At 31.0% G+C, this 13661-nt stretch overlaps 1 protein-coding gene across 1 annotated transcript; it reads left to right on the forward strand.

Annotated features, from left to right (window-relative positions):
- Window positions 1–12687, forward strand: LOC146935483 (cysteine-rich receptor-like protein kinase 10). Its single transcript, XM_085750676.1, has 8 exons — window positions 1–501; window positions 673–1064; window positions 9425–9550; window positions 9945–10117; window positions 10510–10720; window positions 11429–11666; window positions 11780–11930; window positions 12058–12687. The coding sequence occupies exons 1-8, from the start codon at window positions 122–124 to the stop codon at window positions 12364–12366; spliced, it is 1980 nt and encodes a 659-aa protein (XP_085606802.1). The 5' UTR covers window positions 1–121; the 3' UTR covers window positions 12367–12687.
- The last annotated feature ends 974 nt before the right edge of the window (window positions 12688–13661 follow it).

Consider the following 13661-nt stretch of genomic DNA (forward strand, 5'->3'; position numbering starts at 1 on the left):
AGCATAATTAATAGACATTGACTTTAGAACACATCAATTAATTAATAACCTCAAGTCTTGAACTTCATCTAGCCAAGCCATATATTGTTTTCTTTGACAATCATTTCATCACAAAATAACAATGGCAAAAAGACTCGTACTCATTTCCATCCTTAGATTTCTTAGCTTCATGACCCTTTTCACAAAATCCATTGCACAATCACCAGATTATGTAGGTGATGATTGCCACAACTCAACCGAACAATCTCTTACAGCTACATACAAATCCAACCTTAATAAAGTCCTTTCATTGCTCTCATCTGATGCTATTGTAAGCAAAGGATATAATCACACAAGTATAGGTGACAATACAGTTGATGCTGTCTATGGTCTCTATGATTGTAGAGGTGATGTCACTGCATCATTTTGTCAATTTTGTGTCTCTACTGCTACTTCAGATGTTCTTCAACGCTGTCCTAATAGAGCTTCAGCGGTAATATGGTACAACTTTTGCATTTTCAGGTACTCATCGAAACGAATCCAACAACATCTTATATGGTATTATTTATCTTTGTATATTAATGGAAAAATATGGTCAAAGTATATCTGGTCAATAGTGCATATTGTCAAATGGTCATCTAATATGAGACAGAGGGAGTATAACTTAAGATTTGTAAATATGTGTTTGAGTAGGTATTCAAACCATAATTTCTTTGGGAACCTCACAACAAGTCCATCATGGCAAATGCCGGGGTCAAAAAACATCACTAATCCACAAGAACTTGATAAAGCTGAAGATAATATGCAAAGTTTAATAAGTGAAGCTACTTTGGAGACCAATAAGTTGTATGCAATGGGGGAGTTCAATTTGAGCAGTGAAAAAAGATATGGATTGGTGCAGTGTAATAGGGACCTTAATGACAAACAATGTAATCAATGTTTGGAGGCAATGTTAGACAAAGTTCCTAAATGCTGTGGGACAAAGATTGGTTGGCAGGTTCATGCTCCAAGTTGTTTGATGAAATATGATGATTTTATGTTCTACCAACTTACTTCTGCAGCTTCTGCTCCTTTGCCAAATCCAGGTTTGTATGGAAGATAATTTATGATTCACTTTTTTATTCTTGTTACTAGTTTGTTTCTATTGTTTCTTCCTTCTTTCAATTATGAAGATAATCAAACATCATTTAAAATAGGGTTAAATATGTTTTTGGTCCCTATAAAATTGCGACCTTCTAAGTTTAGTCCTTACTTAATTTTAATAACTTTTTTAATCCCTACAAAAAAAAATTTACTTATAATTTTAGTCCCTGCTAAAATAAATTTTGTTTAATTATCCTTAAACTTTTAATTTTTTTAACGATTCTTTTTATACAAGTTTAGAACACTATGAAATGTTCATTTACTAAAATCTATAATTTTTTAACATGAAATAAATTAAATATGAATTTTTTAAAACAACAAAAGTTTAAGATATAAGTAACAAAAATATGGACGTAGAAATCAAATTTTTGTGATATTTTTTTTGGAGGACCTTTTAATAACGTTCTTAACACGCTTGTAAAAAATTGTTGAAAAACTTAAGAGTTTAAGCATAAATTAAACAAATTTGGATTGAGTAAGGACTAATATTGAGTGCAGAAATTTTTTGTAGGGATTAAAAATGCTATTAAAATTAAATAAGGACTAAACTTACAAGGTCGCAATTTTGTAGGGACCAAAAACATAATTAACCCTTTAAAATACTCTAGTTTTATAATCAAGACTAAAATCTTTTTTACTTTTGAGGGAGACTGAAATCCATATTGACAAGCATTGTGTAGGCACTACTACATAAATAATTTTTCACATCGGTTAGAAATGACTTTTCACATCGGGTATGGAACCGTTGTATTATTTTGTTTTCCTAACAACGAAGTAATATGTCTTTCACCTAGGTATCAAAGATGAAATATATTTTTTTACTTTCTAAAAAAGTGTGTATGTTTTTCTTTACGAATAGTTTATTTATAAAAGAATTTTTTTATACTTACGTTGTTCTGAATGGAGTTGAACTTAATTTTTTTTAATTAAAATCTGAATTTGAGTGTTGTTGATAAAAAAAAAATTGATTGAGACAAAACACTATACTAAAGATGATAGATTAGATTAATCATCTACTATCAAATATATTTCACAACAATAATCTCTATATCTATATATAAAATAATTATATTATTTTAGATTGATTTTTTTTTATCTTTCAATCGTACTCTTCATTTAATTAACTAAAGAAATTAGTTAAATCTTATTACGTTATAAACAATTTAATTGTGGTATATTCTAAACAATGATAACCAAACACGATAAGATAAAAATTCAATTAAACGCAATAAAAAAGCTGAAAGACGGACACATTAATGCTTCTTAACGTAGTTATTATAAAAAATTATCTTACTCTTTTCAAAGTTAAATATTTGCACATACTTGAAAAAATAATGTTCGAAATGGTTAACCTATCACTTTCTAAACCATAAACTCAACATATAATGACTTTTGAAAGATAATAAAGAAAAAAAATGGTTAATTTTCTTCAAAACAAAGGAAAATATTTGTATAAGCTTTTGACTCCAGCGACAAGTAAATACTAATCAACAAAGTTTTTGCCAGTATAATAGTTAATGTTCCTGTCAATATTAACTTTTTTTGACAGAGTCAATATTAAGTTTAATAACTTATTATAAATATATCCCTAAAAAAATAACTTTTTTTTTGAAGGAACCCTAAAAAAATATCTTATTATAAATATAAATTATCATTTCTATTTTCTTCTAAATCATTGTCAATGGGTCAAATCAAAGGTTTGGTGAGATTATTCAGTGTGAAACTTTAGGTTGTCTTTTCATTTTTTTGCCAGTATAATAGTTAATGTTCCTGTCAATATTAACTTTTTTTGACAGAGTCAATATTAAGTTTAATAACTTATTATAAATATATCCCTAAAAAAATAACTTTTTTTTTGAAGGAACCCTAAAAAAATATCTTATTATAAATATAAATTATCATTTCTATTTTCTTCTAAATCATTGTCAATGGGTCAAATCAAAGGTTTGGTGAGATTATTCAGTGTGAAACTTTAGGTTGTCTTTTCATTTTTTGTTGATGAAACTATAGGTTGTCCATATGTGCTTGACTTTTCAAAATAACGATGGTTGTTCTCTGTAGATTTTGTGTTGCTCAAAACAGAAAAAATAATCTATAGGATAGCTTTTGATAGGTTATCTAAAAAAAAATAGAGAGTAAAAAATAGTTTTATATGATATTAAAAGCTCATTTGTTACAAATTAAAAATTAAATGGTTTTGATATTCAATAATTTAGAGATTATTTTTTTAATTTTTTATAAAGAATATAAGCTATTTTTTTTTAAGGAGGATAGAAGCTATTTTCTGTTTGTTTACTAAAGTAAAAATTAATTTTTCTTTTAAAAGTTACAACTATATAAAAATCAATTTTTATTACAAAATTACCATGAATGACACTAAAATAACAAAACACAATGAATCTATACTAAATATAAAGAAAACTACTCCTTTCAGCACTTTCGGGTTGATTTTTTTCCTTTCCAAAATCACCTTCAATTTTCAATACAAATAACACATGTAACAAATAGATAAGAATAAACTTAAATATTAAAATAAAAATGTAACCAACACATCCAATTTTTTCCTTTATCATTTAAAAAGTATAACAAACTAGATGAGTATGTATATACTTACTTTTTTATTATCCCAATTATACTTTTAAACAACAACTTTTTCTATAATAAATATTGTGGTTGGTGTCATTAAAAATGTTATAACAGGAAGCGAGAATAATGACAATAATAGTAAAAGACAGAATGAAAAACGACACAAGATTTAACGTGGTATCCAACAATGTGCTGACTAATCCACGGGCAAAGCGACTGAAAAGAATTCACTATAATCGATAATTTAGATTACATATACTAAATAGTAGAGGTAACGCTAGCTATAGCAAAACCACTAACTATTGGTGTAAGAAATACTAACACACAAGGCTTTTATTTATATAGCCAAGTCTTTGCATATTTCTTCATATTATCCGATGTGGGACATTTTCCCAACATTAATTCAAGGCATATTTCAAGGCATATTTCAACAAATCTCCACCTTGACTTGAATCCTCTCCAAATAACCAGATGTACTTGCAGTACCAGATGTGCCCTAACCAGATGCACCAGATGTACTTGAAGTACCAGATGTGCCAGAAGCATTAAACATAATGCCCAGATGAGCATTCTCTGGCTCAGGCCTTGCCCCTCCAAGGGCAATCAACAAATTCTAACATTGAGCAAGTTCAAACAATGTTGAAACTTGCTCTGAGGAACCGGCTTGGTAAACATATCAGCTGAGTTGTTTGTTGTACCCATTTTGTTTAACTCAAAAATGGACGACTCATGAGGAAACCATGTAAATCATAGGAAACCATGTCCTCATAGCCATACCTCGTAGAAGGTACCCAAAAATTAGCTCTTTTAGGACGATTAAGAGCTATACTGTGATGTTCCCCTGGTGATAATGGAACAACCGATGCTTCTGCCTCTGAATGTGACTAAGGAGAGCCCTCATCTGCTTCACAAGTAGCAGCAGTTCCTTTGTGCTCCACCTGCTTCTCAATACCACAATTTTCTGGAATAGTGAACTTCACAGTGGGCTTAAACATGGAATTTTCATCAAAGACAACATTCATACTTAGAAGTTAGAATAACCCTCTTCTCAGATGGGGACCAAATCCTATATCCTTTCACACTATCCCCATAGCCTATAAATACTACTTTCTTCGCTCTTGGCTCCAACTTCCCCTCATTGACATGATAGTAGACAGTGCAACCAAAAGCCCTCAAATTAGAGTAATTAGCCGATTTCCCAGACCATAGTTCATAAGGAGTTTTCAGATTTATACATGTGTGACGTCCACAATTTATCAGATAGCATGATGTGCTAACTGCTTCCGCCCAAAACGTTCTTGTTAACCCAACATTCGAGATCATACACCGAGCTCTTTCCAAAAGTGTTTGATTCATACGTTCTGCTACACCATTCTGTTGAGGTGTATTTCTAACCGTACGATGCCTGACAATCCCTTCAGTCTTGCAAAACTCATTAAACTCAGACCAACAGAATTCCAAACCATTATTAGTTCACAATCTTTTTACCTTCTTCCCAGTTTGATTCTCCATTAATGCCTTCCACTGCTTGAAGTTCTTGAAAGCATCACTTTTATGCTTCATTATGAATATCCAGGTCATCCTTGAATAATCATCAATAAGCGACATAAAGTACATGTGACCCCCCAAAGACTCCACATATGAAGGCCCCCAACAATCAGCGTGTATGTAATCTAGAGTGCCCTTTGTTTTATGAATCGCTTTAGGAAACTTGCTGTGATGTAGTTTCCCAAAAACACAGTGTTCACAGAACCTAAGATCCTTTATCTTGTGCCCATAAATAAGATCATCTTTAGCCAGAATTTGCATCCCCCTCTCACTCATATGCCACAACTTCGTAATATCTTCTTGGTCAATCTTGGAGGAAGCAACAACAACAGAATCAGTTAACGTAGTACCTTGTAGAAAGTATAGAGTACCCTGCTTCACACCTTTCAGAATCACACTTGAACCCTTGCAAACATGTATAGCTCCACCTTCACCTTTGAGACTAAACCCCTTCTTGTCCAAAAGACTCAGAGATATCAGATTCTTCGTCGTGTGTGGAACATGTCTAACTTCGTTCAGTGTACATAATTTACCATCATGAGTCCTAATCTTGATAGAGCCCATCACAACCACCTTGCAGCAGAACTATTACCCATATCAATATTGGCACTATCCAATTTCTCATAGGTTGAAAACCATTCTCTCCTAGGACAAATATGATAAGACGCTTCAGAATCCAGAACCCACACATTGGTGTAATGTGTGTGACCATCAGTAAATAAGGTGATATCTTCTTCAAAATGTGTACCATCCTTGGTAACAACGGCAGTACATGATGCCTTCTGTTGTTGCATATGCCTCTTCTTGGGACAATCATTCTTCCAACGCCCATTCTCCTTACAATAATTACAAATATCATTCGGTTTCAGACCCCTGCTGATTGGTTTCTTAGAGAACTTCTTTTTCCCAAATTTACCATATCCCTGATTGTTTTTTGCTACTAGCCCAACAACCCGACCATCCGAAACAGTGCCACTAGCTATGTTGCAGTTCTCTACTATGAAGGGCAGACCTAACTTCTTCCATAGACAATGAATCTTTACCACTAATGAAAGACTCCCTCAAGTTCTCATATGACAATGGTAAAGAAACTAACAGAATCAAGGAAACATCCTCATCATCAATCTTAATATCAATATTACGTAGATCTAATAATATTGAATTCAACTGATCTAGATGTTCTCTCAAGGACATACCTTCCTGCATACGTAGACTGAACATATGTTTCTTCAAAAGCTACTTGTTGGTTAAGCTCTTCGTCATGTATAGACTCTCTAGCTTACACCACAGACCGACAGTGGTATCCTCTTCAGCAAATTTAGTGATGATATGATCATCCAAAGCAAGGATCAACGTAGAATGTGCTTTCTCCTCTAGAGTGGCGAAATCAGCAGGTAGAGGGTTTGGCACAAGTTTTAACAAAAGTGTCCATAGACCATGCTGTTTAAGCAACACCCGAATTTTGATCTGCCACAAACTGAAATTATTCCTCCCGGTGAACTTGCCGACTTTCAAACTTTTACCTCCAGTCATCATTCCAGCCTGAACAGATTCGAACCAGCTCTGATACGAGTTTGTTATAACAGGACGCGAGAATAATGACAATAATAGTAAAAGACATAATGAAAAACGACACAAGATTTAACGTGGTATCGAGTAATGTGCTGACTAATCCACATGCAAAGCCACAAAAAAGAATTCACTATAATCGATAATTCAGATTACAGATACTGAATAGTAGAGGTAACGCTAGCTATAGCAAAACCAATAACTATTGGTGCAAGAAATACTAACACACAAGGCTTTTATTTATATGGTCAAGTCTTTGCATATTTCTTCATATTATCCGATGGGGACATTTTCCTAACACTAATTCAAGGCATATTTCAACAAAAAAATATAAGAATTTAGATTTTCTTTTTTTGTTATATTGTTGGTTTCATTGAAATAGATAATCATGGCTAACTTTTTTTTTGAAGGAAATAATCATGGTTAACTTGATTTGTTATAATTTGAAAGCAAAAAACATTTATATTTTTACTTTTAATCAAAATTAAAATTTCATAAAAAAACACGTTCATAATTTTCAAACGTTAGTGCAATAAAAAGAGTGTCAGTCTTTTTGCTAGTTAATTAGAATGACAATTTTCTTTTTTAAAGATGTTTTTTATTCAAAATTATCTCTATCTTATTTTCTATCTGATATAAGAAAAAATATATGTTTTGAGAAGCTACTCATAACAACTTCTCATTTGAAGTTATCTTTTGATTTTTTTATTTCATCTTTAAGTCGTAACAAACAAACATACCTAAAAAAAATTGTAACAAACATATACAATACTTTTAAAAATGATTTTTTTCCCTTTAAAAAAACTATAACAAACAGGCTCAAAAGCTCGGTGACAAAACATACTTAAACAGACTTTTCAAACCATATTTGGCCAACCAAATCAGACCATAGATTTTATCAAATTGAATTAAAAGAGCTCAGTTAGAGAGTTATGATCTGATTGGGGTTTACACACAAAAATAAAATTTATCAAGACTTATGACCCAATTGGTGTAGCATTTTTTAGGGGCCTATTGAGCAATCCATAAATGCCCAAGGCAATCTTGTGACAGATGTGGGTTTATCTGGATCGGCCCAATGATACAAATTACTAGCAAATGTACTCGTGTGTCGACAAGTAGTAATTAAGATTTATAAAAGATTTGTCTTCACAAGGATTGTTTGATTTTCACACGACTATTGCGCTTATGATTAGGGTATTTGTAATAAAATGGGGGTTTGCACTTGACAATTTGATTGGTTTAATTTTCTTGAGAGAGAAAGAGAGAGAGAGAGAGAGAGAGAGAGAGAGAGAGAGAGAGAGAGACAAGGTCATGTCAGATTCCTTCCTTGAATTGCTTGTGTAACTACAAATTATGAATACAATGTTATTGGTTACATTATTTTAATACATTTGAACAAAATAGCTAAGCCAATGTCTTGGTCACTAAATCTCTTCAACTGTTATTGTCCCCCGATGTCTCGATGAAGTCCATAACCCTCAAAGGTTTAAGAACACCAAAGTAAGTAACATTTATCATTAGTTTATGTCTAAATCTAATCGATAGGAGAATGATTAAAATAAGTCCAACCAACATGGTTAGTACTCATTGTGACTTCGATCAATTTATTGACATCTCAAGACGCATGAAAGGCATTAAAAACAATATTAAAATAATCATAGAATAATTTAAAGTTACATAATCAAACAGTTATAAGGAAGTTCCTCTTTCATGACCTAACCTAGAGAATATTAGCTACTTATAGTTTCTTAACATATATAAATAAATATGAATAAGAAAACTTGAGAAAAGGATCATCAATTGATGATTTCTTCACTTCTGAATGGCTTTGGTCGCTCCAATCCTTCCAAAATCGTGTTTCTATCTTTGTTTGCTCGTCAAAAAGTAATTTTCCATTGACCTAGGTGCTTGATATTTATAGGCGAGTGTTTCCCTATTTATTGGGGTAAGTTGGTTCACGATGCAAGCCTAAATCTAGCGATGTGAGATATGCAATGAGCTTTCTTTTGGCATGCCATTCCATTCTCACGATGCGGGTTTGTAGCCCACAATATGAGATAGATAGTAGCGATCACATTGATTTCCAATCGTGTCTCGCGATGCAGGGTACGTAGCCTGCGATGCAAGATTGACAGTAGCCGACTCCTTGGTTTCTTCATTTCTTGCTTCATTCTTCTCACAACAATGTCTGTAACGACAATTCCCCAAGTATCATCAATGATAAACTTGTAAGAAAAGCACAACACGATTACAGAGTTGTCTGATTCGGATGAGTTTCCATGGCTTCAAGGATTTTTCCCTTCTTTTGTCCTCTCATGACTTTTTGAATGATTTCTTTACAAGACGCCACTAAAACACATGTAAAATAACTACTTTGTCTCTAAAATGACTCTAAAAGTGGACTAAAAACCCTATATGATTTGTTATCATCACCCAACATTTATGATGTATTAATTAATTATGATACAAAAAAATTATTTTCATAAAATTAAAATAAAAAGTATTCATATCATAAAGAAGCTTTATGGGTATATATATCAAAAGAGATTTGGTGAGAAATGTGACATGTTCATCTTTGCTATTATTGCACTTACAGCCGAGGAAGGAGGTTCAAGTAAATCAAAGACCTTGATCATCACTATTGTCATTGTGTTGGTGGTGGTACTTGCTCTCATAAGTTGTTGTATCTTCTTCATATGGAGGCGGAATCACTCAAATAAAGGTAAGTAATAACACAATTTGGAAAGTACTTATTTATTATTGAAAATTCCGTAAACTCATTTATGATCACAAGAAGAATCTAACACTTCTATCAAAAAGAAAAAAGAAGAAAAATGTAACACTTTTTTTTTTTTTGAAAGAAGAAAAATGTAACACTTAACAAGTTCTTTCAATTTGGTAATAAATGTATAAATCTTAGATCTTTCATAAACAATACTTGTCTTATATCATACGGAAAAATATATATGTCGTGGTATTTTATATTTTTGACATTATCGGTGTCTATGTATTTGTATCGATCCTCTAAAAAAATGTATTTGTATCACTATCGTGTCCGGTATTCATATATTTCACATATATATTCCTATACTAATATTTTTTTTTTTTTATTATAGATGGACTACGACAATCAGAGACAATTCCTATATCTCATCATGGCCATACTCAAGGAGAGGATTCATATAATGCTGACCTACCAATAATCCCTTTAATTTGGATTCGACAGAGCACTAATAACTTTTCAGAATTATGTAAACTAGGAGAAGGTGGATTTGGTCCTGTTTACAAGGTATGTTTTACAGTATTATTTTGAATACAGAAATGTTAATATTTTAATGGAAAATGCTAACATGTGTCCTTGAGGCACTTGTTTAGAAACCTAATATAAAAGAAACTTTTTAAAAAAAATTGTGTATTCAATATCTTGAAACTACAAAAAGCAACTTTTTCTACTTACAATTTATAAATTATTTCCTCTTTTAAATCCTTAACAAGTGTCCTAAAGGCAGATCATTTGTTAGTATAACCCTATTTTAATTGGTATTAATAATTAGTATTTTATCCTTTTTCAAAGTTTGAATATGATCATTTAACTCATTCACAAGCATGTATAGTTTTGCTTAATCAAAGTTGCCATATTTTATTTTGATTTTTTTTATTTCTTTTCAACATTTATTTCAGGGTAATTTAGTAGATGGAACAGAAGTTGCAATCAAAAGGCTGTCTACAACATCTGGTCAAGGTTTAGAGGAGTTCACAAATGAAGTAATCTTTATAGCTAAATTGCAACATAGAAACCTTGTGAGACTTTTGGGTTGTTGCATTGAAGATAATGAAAAGTTGCTTGTATATGAATACATGCCAAACTCTAGCCTCAACTTTCATCTATTTGGTATGTTTTAATATACTTAATTCCTTATATTTTCCATTTTAGTATATTTTTCATTTTCCAATAGACTGATAAAGTTAGTACAGATTAGCAAGGAAAATACTAATTCATTGCCAAAATTGATATTTCTAGAAGATTTTTTTTTTTTGGGTGTGAATTAAATATTTTCTATGCGCAGTTGCAGAGGCAAATTTCTTGAGTCAAATAAAACCGTTAAATGTGACAAAGCTCTCCTAAGTTCTTTTTATGGCTTCTCGAGATGAATCATATATATTCTTTCAAATCCATCAAAATATTATTACTAGTATATATTGCATTTTGGATCAAAATATTATCATTCTCTTCTCTATTTTCTACACTATAGAAACATAATAATTAGTCCCCAAACTATTATTAATTTATCAAATTAGTTCCACAAATGATGGTTTACAAACTAACTTGATGAATTAAAAATAGTTAGGAAATACTTATTATATTTCTAAAGTTCATGACCAAATGGAAGATAGGGTAATAATTTGCGGACTAAATTGACGGTTTATTCAATTGTTAAAACATCGAAGGAGATTGCTTGCAAATAAAGTTATGAATGGTTATTTCCTCTAAAAATATTTTCCTCAATAACACAACTTCCTTGCTCAAGTTTTGTTACTTGTTCTATGCTCCACCCATTTTTTGTGGGAAATAACCTTTTCTTTGTTACTTGAATGTTAGATGAAGAAAAAAGAAAACTTCTAGATTGGAAGTTAAGATTGAACATTATCAATGGAATTGCAAAAGGACTCTTGTATCTTCATGAAGACTCTAGACTAAGAGTAATCCATAGAGACCTAAAAGCAAGTAATGTTCTTTTAGATCAAGAGATGAATCCAAAAATATCTGATTTTGGATTGGCAAGAGCATTTGAAAAAGGTCAAAGTCAAGAAAACACAAGAAGAGTTGTGGGCACATAGTATGTGTTATTTTTATCAATTCTTTCAATTCAAGATGTAGTTAATTGCAAAAATTAATATGCTAAATTGATCTACATTCTAATTAGTATTATGTTGATTTGATTTTGTGCAGTGGTTACATGGCTCCAGAATACGCTATGGAAGGGTTATATTCAGGGAAATCAGATGTTTTCAGCTATGGAGTTCTTTTATTAGAAATAATTTGTGGAAAAAAGAACGGTGGATTCTATCTCGAAGAACATGGTCAAAGTCTTCTTATATATGTGAGTTTTCCTCCTTTCATATTAGTAAAAGAAGTTAGTGATTAATAGGGTATTGATTTCTTTAAAATTGATTAAATTATTTTCTTTCCAAAAATGATCATTTTTTTTTGTCTCTATATGCATGCAGAGTTGGAATCTTTGGTGTGAAGGAAAAAGTTTGGAACTGTTAGATCCAATACTGAAAAATACATACATAAGCAATGAAGTTATGAAATGCATACACATTGGTTTGTTATGTGTACAAGAAGATGCAGTGGATAGACCAACCATGTCCAATGTTGTTGTCATGCTAGCAAGTGACACAATGGCACTTTCCAATCCTAAACATCCTGCATTTTCAGTTGGAAGAAAAGTAACTGATGATCAATCCACATCTAAAGCTTCCAAAGATCCTTCTGTTAATGAAGTTACAATATCAAATATTTTTCCTAGGTAGGGGATATATGTATATCATAGTAAAAGTTTTGGACTGAAATTTCGTACGATCAAAACTTTCACATTACGACTTTGACAAATTGAGAATTCAAAATTTCAACCGTTCGATTTTGATCAACGACTTAGATCACTAACTACATTGAGTGACTATAGAGAATCGTTTCCAAAAAAATGCTTGAACATATGCAAATTGTAGCGCCAATTATGACAAACATGTTCTGTTTTAGAGTTGTAACTCTTAACACTGTAGATATAAATTCTATTCATATTGTCAACTACATAATTTTGATTTTAAATTGTATGAAGTTATATTTTTTTAGGATCTCTTGTCTCATCATATCTAATTTGTATTAATTTTTTGTCTACATATAGTATCCATGAGGAATGACACAACCTTGTGTACGATGTATATGTCATTGAACCATTTTTTTTTACCATTTAAAAAATAAAACAATTTCAAAGTTCAAATTGATTTTGTAAAATATTCAGATGTTGTGTTTTTTTGGATTTTTTTTTTTTGTAGACAAAGTAGTAAACCTGACGTAAAACACACGTAGAAATGCGAGGTGTTCAAGTTCGAATTCAAATGAAGATATCCAACTTAACAATATTAACATTGTCAATTGAATTAGACCTTAAAGAAATGTGAAATAATATATTTTAAATTATACAAAAATTACACACTTTTGGACAAAATATATATTACGGGAAAAATGGGATATAAAAATTATCTGAATTATAGACCAATGATCTAATTCTTTTATATCATTATACCTTTAATAAAAAATATGTTTTCGGGCATGGCCTAAGAAAAGAATGTTTTTAGGTAAGTTGGATGTTTTCAACTTTTGAAATTCTTTTTGATTAAAGAATTTGTTCTAGGAACAAGAATTGACCAAGTCAAAAGCTGTCTTCTATATATGTTGGTTTCTCCCTAAAAAAAATGCTGGTTTCTAATTTCTAGTATATGTTTGACACCTTCAAACTATATAGAAAGAAGGGGAGAAAAACCAAGAGGGTAAAAGAGCATAATTTTTTTTAATTAATACCATAAATTTTATAATTTTTTTTACCTATTTTTCTAAAATACTTTTTACATGATCTGGAAAATGAGAGATTAATAATTGACAAAATTGTTATGTGAATGACTGAAGATCTTATAAAATGTTATTAGTATGCCGTAAGTTTTTTACTTTTTTCATTTTTTAGTATCTGTTGTCAAATGAGATTAGTTAGTATACTTTGTCAGTGTATAATTATTTTAGGCTTAAATATGTATTTCATCCCTGCAATTAT

This window comes from Medicago sativa, chromosome 3, assembly GCF_051527215.1.
Source record: "Medicago sativa cultivar Bolivia chromosome 3, Bolivia_mono, whole genome shotgun sequence".
NCBI classification, from domain to species: Eukaryota; Viridiplantae; Streptophyta; class Magnoliopsida; order Fabales; family Fabaceae; genus Medicago; species Medicago sativa.

Excerpts from the sequence above, each read along its gene's own strand:
- LOC146935483 (XM_085750676.1), top strand. The coding sequence starts at position 122 with ATGGCAAAAAGACTCGTACTCATTTCCATCCTTAGATTTCTTAGCTTC. Across the intron at positions 10,118-10,509 it reads GATTTGGTCCTGTTTACAAG|GGTAATTTAGTAGATGGAAC; the intron begins GTATGTTTTACA and ends CATTTATTTCAG. Across the intron at positions 10,721-11,428 it reads CCTCAACTTTCATCTATTTG|ATGAAGAAAAAAGAAAACTT; the intron begins GTATGTTTTAAT and ends CTTGAATGTTAG.